This window comes from Nicotiana tabacum, chromosome 4, assembly GCF_000715075.1.
Source record: "Nicotiana tabacum cultivar K326 chromosome 4, ASM71507v2, whole genome shotgun sequence".
NCBI lineage: Eukaryota > Viridiplantae > Streptophyta > Magnoliopsida > Solanales > Solanaceae > Nicotiana > Nicotiana tabacum.
In genome coordinates this window covers 24,976,235-24,984,634 of record NC_134083.1, presented here as the reverse complement: position 1 = coordinate 24,984,634, position 8,400 = coordinate 24,976,235, and the positions used below count along the sequence as shown (strand labels likewise).

Sequence of the window (8,400 nt, the reverse complement as noted above, 5' to 3'; positions counted from 1 at the left end):
CAGAAGAGGATGAGGAACTCTTTGGTCCTGAAACATCCTATCTTAGTGAAATTGGTGCACTTATGTATCTTGCTAACGCTACAAGGCCCGACATAGCATTTTCTGTTAATTTACTAGCAAGATATAGCTCTTCTCCTACTCGGAGATATTGGAATGGGATTAAGCATATTTTGCGATATTTAAAGGGAACTCTTGATATGAGTTTGTTTTATGCTAACAAAGGTAGTGCAGATCTTGTTGGTTATGCAGATGCAGGTTATTTATCTGATTCCCATAAAGCTCGATCTCAAACCGGGTACGTGTTTACATGTGGAGGTACTGTCATATCATGGCGCTCCACAAAGCAGTCAATTGTTGCTACTTCTTCAAATCATGCTAAGATAATAGCTATCCATGAAGCAAGTAGGGAATGCGTATGGTTGAGATCAGTGATTCATTTTATTCAAGAAAAATGTGATTTGGAGTGTGATAAAAGATCCACAATTTTATACGAAGACAATGCTGCATGCATAGCCCAATTGAAGGAAGGATTTATAAAAGGAGATAGAACGAAGCACATTTCACCAAAATTATTCTACACACATGATCTTCAGAAAAATGGTGACATTGATGTGCAACAAATCCGTTCAAGTGACAATCCGATAGATTTGTTCACTAAATCTTTGCCAACTTCAAGTTTTGAGAAGATGGTATACAAGATTGGAATACAGAGACTCAAATATTTGAAATAAGATTTCATCAGGGGGAGTGAAATACGCACTGTACTCTTTTTTCCTTACTAAGGTTTTTCCCATGGGATTTTTCTTGAAAGGTTTTTAATGAGGCAGCTAGAAATGCGTATTACTAAATATGTGTACTCCTTTTCCTTCACTAGGTTTTTTCCACAGGGTTTTTCCTAGTAAGGTTTTAACGAGGCACAATACCTTTTAATGAACATCCAAGGGGAGTGTTATGAAAATAATTATATTGTGGATGTCCATTTATTACTCCGCTATAGATAATCTTCCTGAAGAAGATTATCCATTTAGTACTCCGTTGAAGTTTATCTACAAGCAGATGATGCAGGCAGGTTGCAAGCAACTCAATGAAATGATTTGCAGCAGCTTCTTATTAAACAGGCAGGTTGCAAGCATCTCATGCAGACAACTTACAAGCAGCTAAAGAAAAGTCTTGCAGCTGCTTCCTGAAAAGCCTCGCAGCTGCTTCCTTTCTTCTATAAATAGAGGAGTTTTCAGTTCATTGTGTACATAAGTTTGAAGTTTGAATAATATATCAGTTTCTGTCTATACTTGTCTTTACTTTACAATTTTTATTTTATAACAGCCTTAAAATTTCGGAAAAATATTTATTACGCAAGCACGTGGGAACCACCTGAGCAGATTAATAAAGTATGGAGGAGGGCCCACAAATGATATTACGTGGCAAGTGAATGGTGGCCAGAAAGTCATGACCAGTTCGTTAGCCACCAGAAGGGTGACGCAAACAAGAAAACCTGAACCTCGTGTCCTATTTGGAAATGACCGAGTGGGTCCCATTCGCTTACGTGTCCACCGTTAGAGAAACCTAATTCTAATTACCTCGTTCACTCATGGAGGGACAATACAAAAAACACACAACAAATGAACAAAACAACCACGTCAAGGTTTGGTATTATGATTATGGTATGGAGGTTGGCCATTTGCCCAAATGACTTAACTGTCCTCCACTTGTCCACTCGTTTCTCTTTACCTTCTTTTCCTCCGTGGGTTTTGTTGTTTTCCTTTTTTAGATTTTAAAGTTTAATCATGACAACCATCTTCTCTTTGAAGAAATTTGTTGAAAGATTACCACTCGTTGACACGACTCTTAAAGGTTATGTTAGGACACTTTAGTTGAAAACATTAAATAAAAGTTTGGTTTGTAAAATTAGAGTCAATTTTCGTGTTTAGAATCGTATTTACTTTTTTATTTATTTATTAAAGTGATACTTATTTGGATTCAGATAAGATGTTATCCAAAACAAATTGTCCAACAAACGCAAATCATTTTTAATTAATCAAATTCCAACACTAATAATATTTTACTAAAACAAAACTAAAATTAAAACTCAGTCTTTTCCTAATCCAATCGCCCGCTAAGAGTACTTAATACTTTCTCATGATCGTAATATTGCTTAAAACATATATCTCTTTTACACTTCATCTCAACGATTGTTTGTCTGAATATATATCGGGAAAGGGAGCTTGATTGTAACAAAATTTAATTAGTCTACTAAGAGGGCCATACATGATTAATTTTTAATAAGGTCAATGAGAGCATTAATGATTAGTACTATAGTTGGATCACGTGAGAATATTGGATATCGTTTAATATTCTAAGTTCCAACTACTCCCTCCATTCACTTTTACTTGGCACGTTTTGACTTTTCACGCCCTTTAAAAAATAATAAATAAAGTACATAATTTACCATGATACATATATTAATTAATGCATATTTTATTGAATTTGAGAAAATGATTTGAAATGAGTAATAAATACTGTGGGTATAACATGAAAAAAGAAGTTGTCTTCTCTTAATAAGCGTAAAGTGACAAATAAAAATAAAAATTTATTTTTAGTATACCTGCCAAGTAAAAGTGAACGGAGGGAGTAATACATAAAATAAAATGTGAAGTATTGTTAGCTGTCAGACGCGTTATTATTGGCTACACAATTCTCCCAATAGAATGGAAGCTGAAATCATAAGCCATAACCTTTGCCAACTTGTTAACCCCGTGTCACTCGTGTGAAGACAAAATATCGTCTATGTATTAGGTTTTGATAGCGTATGTTACGTTATTAAACAATATGGAGTATTTTCATGTAATTAAAATTTAAAAATACGTACCTTATCTTCGGTCGACTGTTTCCAGCTAAAATGATCAAAGTGAAGAATCAATATAACTATTTTCATTGTGACAAAGAAGAAAAATGTTCCTTCTTATTCTTTGTAAACGAGTACAATTGATGAGAGTGTGAATAAGGTCTCGGAATTGCAGTGTCATCATCCAATGTACAAATATATGACTAGGAAGTTGAATGAATGAATGAATTTAAGTGTGAAAGGCCAAAGTCACCTAAATTTATTGTTTTCAATCGGTTTTGAGTTAATTGATCTGTTTGTTTAGGTTTTTACTGTGTAAATAAGAAATTAGTCGAGTACCGAAACGAAATAAACTTCAGCACTTTGCCTTTTGGGTTTATGCATCTTGTTGACTTCTGATTGATTGTTTCAATTACCATTCTTTGTACTTAAATTCACCTAGATTGATGTCATATTCTTGCTTACCTAGATTGATGTCATATTCTTGCTAATTAAACAATTTGTTGCAATATTAATCGATAGATATACAAGTTTTTGGACAAACAATTTAAGAAGAAAATTAAGGTTCATTAATTTTTCGGGTGTTCTTAAAATTTTTATTTGAAACTGAAAATTGAATTGAAAAACCAAAAATATTCTGGAATGAAAAGCAAAGTCAATTAAAAACATAAAAATATTTACTCCTTTTTGTTTGAGTTTTTCAGTTAAAACTGAAGAATGCACACTTAAAAAATTATGTATCAAAGTAATATATAATTGATGTAATAGCGTTCTGACGGATCATATCTGAGTCGGGACAAGGGCAATGACTAGCAATTCTTTTTTATGTCAGGCACAAGGAAAAGAGCATGTAGAGGAATACTACCAGATATTACTATCACTCATATTTCTGGCTCTGGAGTTCTTTAGTTGGCACTGAACTTACCATATGTTTATTAAGTTCCATTTTGCAATATGTTTTCTGGACAATTGCTCCTTAGCCTTAGTTGGAAAAATAACACTCCACCAAACAGACATGTTGCCAGTGATGTTAATTGTCACATCACTAAAATACCATGATAAGGAAACCTCTGTCAACAATTGATGATATGCCATGATATTTTCTGTGAATATTGAATGTATGAGATTAGCAACCTTATTTCCATTTTGTCAATCATCTTTGTGACAGATTTTGTGAAACTTTTCATATTCTCAATAGGTACAACTTTACCTCGTTCTTCTTTTCAGTTTGTTCATTCCTTTTACAAACTAAGCTTGTTTACATGCAAGGGCGGATCCAGTCTTGTGAGTTTATTTGGACCTATAATTTTTAGCCTAAACTTGGTTTATCAGTATAAATCAATTGAACTTGTAAGATATATTGAACTATGAGTCCTAACTTAAACAAGGTGATATATTCAGTTGTTGGAACCTGATTCATGAACTCATAAAATTAAAATATTGGATTGGACGTTCAATGGAAGTACATAAATCTTAAACCCCTTGTTTTACATGTGGGACTACTGAAGCATGAAGGAAACATCCAAACGACAGAACTTCCTCATGCTTAGCGCCTCGAACTGTTTTGTTTTCTAATTTAATGCGTGGCAAGAACCACATTTGTATTTATTTTGTATTTCCAAATTCTAACTCAACTTGACATACATAACATCCATTTGAACTTGCCAACATTACTGTCGTTACAACTAATCCAATGACATTTGGTTCGTTGAAGAGATGGTCCTAAGGCAACTAATTCCTACAATTAATATTGAGTATTGTACTTTGTCAAAAAGAAGATAACGACTTGGCTCTCAGTTATTGAGATCATTTCTTAGACAAGACACACGTGGTTAGTACCATGTTTTGACATCTGAAGTGGTCCTAAAGCACTTTGAGATTATCTCCTAATCATGACACAATTACACACAAATTGTGGGGGGAAGAAGAGGGTCCACGGCATATTGGTTTTGAAGTCCCCACAAAATGTTCTTTGATTGTATTAATTAATTAAATTGAGTGAAAAATTCAAGTAGAAGCTAAAAGTTTGGATAAAGCAACCGCTAGAATCCATAGACAACAAAGGTAGCTTCAAAGAGAAAAGAACACAATAAAAGATCAGTAAGCCACCAACTTGATCTCATACAGTCACATGCTAACAGTGTTCAGTACTATACTAATTTTTTTACAAATTCAATATCACAATAACAAATAGCAGCAGTGAGACAACTGGAAGTGGGAAAAAAGGAAAAATAAAATAGTAAAATTTAACATACTTCTACATGATAAGTATATTTTTTGTGACATAATAAGGTTTACTATGTTGAATGCAACTTAGGGGATTAGAAAATCTATACACATAACAATTAATTCCACACCATAATAGCTACTAGTACTACTGAAGCTCTACTCATCTTTCTGCTCTTCCTTTGTTTGTTTTGCCCTTTTGTGTCAAGAATTTCAGTAACTCCAGAGGCAATCAAGATCCTGTTGAACGACAGATGATGTAATTTCAGTGTTCATATCAGTGCTTAGACCTGTTTCTTGTGATATACTGACCATCTCTTTCTCCTTTTTCAAACTCTGCTGCATGTTTTGCCCATAATTCTCAAGCAAATTCCTAAGACTTACAGGATCTTGTACAGGAAATGAACCTGGCTGAGGAAAAGGGACTGTTTGGTTCCAGGAAAATGTATTTGGAAGAGAATTTCTGGGGAAAATGTCCATAGGATTTGAGAGAGCAGAGAAATTAGGAGAAGTGTCGAAATAATTGATCATGTTTTCTTCACTCTTTTGAGCAGTAAGAAAATTGGAGAAGCAGTGCACGTGACTGGGTGATGAAGCTGTCAATGGTGGCAAAAGGGAATTTCCCATTTCATTTCCAGTAGAGTTTGATTGCATAAGCCCTGATATGTGAATTTTCTTCCCACCAGTTGTCTTTTGAAATACTCTGCATATGACCCAGTCATTCTGCAATAGTCAAAAAACATAAACAAAGAATTATTTAAGAATCTTGAAATGAAAGGACAAATGCCTTAATATTACATCTTAATCTTAAAAAAAAGACCGTTAGTACCTTTGCTGTCTTGGGAAGGTTGTGAAGTGATAATCTTCCTTCTAATCTGTACTCATGAGTTACCCAATTTGTCTTCTCACCTTTTGGAGCTCTCCCTTTGTAAAAAACCAGAGTTTTCTTCATACCAACAAGAGACTTTCCTCTAAAAATCTCCTTGTCCTTACCTGTGGCTTTCCAATAACCAGCAGCAGTTGCTCTGTTTGTCCTTAGGCCAGTTGGGTACTTCTTGTCTCTCACACAAAAAAAGTACCATTCTTTTTCCCCAATTTTTGCCTTCCCTACATTTACCAACAATCAGAAAACATAATCAGTAACACATAAAAAGTTACAAAACAAAACAATTCAGACAAGTAAAAAAAAGGGAGAAATCAACTTACATGGCAGCTCCCAAGGTTCAACTTTGTTCATGTCAACGTCTCCAATAGCAATAGCAGAGAAATCAGTATCCACAACTTTCTTAGACAAATAATGAGTAATCAACTCTTCATCAGTTGGATGAAAGCGAAATCCAGGAGGAAGCTCCATCTGCTGCTGATCATCTTCCTTAATAACTCCAGAAAAATTCTCCATTATCAAAACCTAAACCCTTACACACCCCTTTGTAAAATTCAGACTAATGGTTTTTTTTCAAACAGTTGCAAAAACAACGAGAAAGACTACTATATCAAGACTAATGAAATTAAAAGAAGGTACTGACTATATTGGTCTTGCAGAAAAGTTTAAGGGAAAGTGGGAAAGAAATGAGAAAAGTGAAGAAAAGAATCCATGGAAATGACCTGAAAGATTGAAAAAAAGCAGAGAGAGGAAGAGAACAAGGCCATAAATACTGGTTTTTGGGGGAGAGATAGAAACGTGAGCACTAAGGAACTTTTGTAAGGGGGAGGTTGTTTTTGGCCTTCTCTTACTTAAAACTCTGTTTTCTCTGCCTTCTCATATAAACCTCTACACCCCTTCCCTTTTTATATTTGACTAAATACATTTCATCCCCTTAAACTATGCATGTAATTCTGTCAAATTTCTTTTGTCGTATTCTTATTTTTAACTAAAGTCCTGTTTTTCTTTGGATCATATAATTTTATTTATATTTGGAATTTCTGTTGTGTAATAGTTGTTGATGAAGCTTTAAATTTGTTGCTTTCATGGTTGTTTCAACTGTATTTCCAACATGACTTAATATTGTTTTAATTTTTTTAATTATAAAAAGTAATTAAGGTTGCTTTCAATATGTATCCATCTCCTACATTCTTCTCATAGAATTCTTCAATGATTTTCCTAAATTAACCTTCTCTATACAAAATATTTGACTTTGGAGCGTGTGAAAACGGGCTGGTCTTAATGAAACAAATTAACAAAAGAGATTAGAGAGAGAAGGTTTACATCATCTACCTGAAATTAGCTTAAATCCCATTTAACCAAGTGTCAATTACCATTTTAACCCTATATTTATTTCAACAGAATCTCCATGCTGTTAGTTTTCAGATTAGACACGTTCACCTCACCTTATAAAGCTGAAAATTAGTCCAAAAAGTCTAAGGTTCTTAAAGGCTTTTCATACTTTCAATTGACTTCAATAAAAGAAGACTGTTTTTAATTTGTACCTTGGTCCAACGACGATGTTAATCGTTTCTAATTCAATAAATACATAACATGCATCTTTATATATATCGTTATTAGTATTTAATCATAAATAATTAATATACAGTCTATTAATACTTAACCATGGTAAACTAATGCAGTTTACTGTAAATGCCGGATGTGACTACTCTTACTTTCAAACATTTACGTATCTTTTACTTAATTACATTCTCAATTCAAAGTTTCTTTTAACAAGATTCTGGTATGTATGAAAAGGGACTTTAAGAGGGCTTTTCTCATGAACAGAAATTTCTGTTAAGCAGTTCTGCAACTAAGTAGCTCATTAGATATTAGTAGTTAAATGAAGCAATAAAGAACTAGCTAGGTAGGGCCCATTGGAAGATACAAACATAAAGCCGAAAGGTATTATTAAGAAGACCATTTGTGGTTGGGATATGGGTTTAGGAAGTTCAGTTAAAAGTTATTATATAGTTTTGGACTCATCTTCAACTGTCTTTTATAAACTTACAAAAAGCTTACTATTGCAGGCCATCCTGTCTTTCTTTGCTATATGGTGGCCAGTGTACATGGGGTTCTTTTCAATAGTTCCAATTGTACTCTTCTTGAACGTGCGTTACTCTTTGCATGATATTTTTTGCCATGTTTATTACTCCACTGCAATATATTCACTTATTTAAAAATATTTTTACTTTCTGCTTCTCGAGAATCAATAAGACCTAAGTTGAATTAGATCAACACAATATTTAAAAATAAAAATTCAGATATCCAAATAGTATACGAAAAATACAAAAGTTCAATTCTATAAAAAAATACATTTTAAAATATTGGTCGAAGTTCACGTGCTTTCAATTCTGAGAAGCAAATATTCTTTTATTTCTTAAATTTTACATCGTACTCAAACTATACC

The 8,400-nt window shown here is 33.5% G+C and overlaps 1 protein-coding gene across 1 annotated transcript; it reads right to left on the bottom strand.

Annotated features, from left to right (window-relative positions):
• Window positions 1-4,911: 4,911 nt before the first annotated feature.
• LOC107786226 (NAC domain-containing protein 100) lies at window positions 4,912-6,852 on the bottom strand. Its single transcript, XM_016607673.2, has 3 exons — window positions 6,275-6,852; window positions 5,898-6,175; window positions 4,912-5,791 (listed from the first exon to the last, which is right to left on the bottom strand). Exons 1-3 carry the CDS (start codon window positions 6,465-6,467, stop codon window positions 5,282-5,284), a joined length of 981 nt encoding a protein of 326 aa, XP_016463159.1. The 5' UTR covers window positions 6,468-6,852; the 3' UTR covers window positions 4,912-5,281.
• Window positions 6,853-8,400: the final 1,548 nt, after the last annotated feature.

Coding starts and splice junctions, on each gene's coding strand:
- LOC107786226 (XM_016607673.2), bottom strand. CDS start 6,467: ATGGAGAATTTTTCTGGAGTTATTAAGGAAGATGATCAGCAGCAGATG. Junction 6,176..6,274: donor TGAACCTTGGGAGCTGCCAT/GTAAGTTGATTT, acceptor TGGTAAATGTAG/GGAAGGCAAAAATTGGGGAA. Junction 5,792..5,897: donor ACCTTCCCAAGACAGCAAAG/GTACTAACGGTC, acceptor TGACTATTGCAG/AATGACTGGGTCATATGCAG.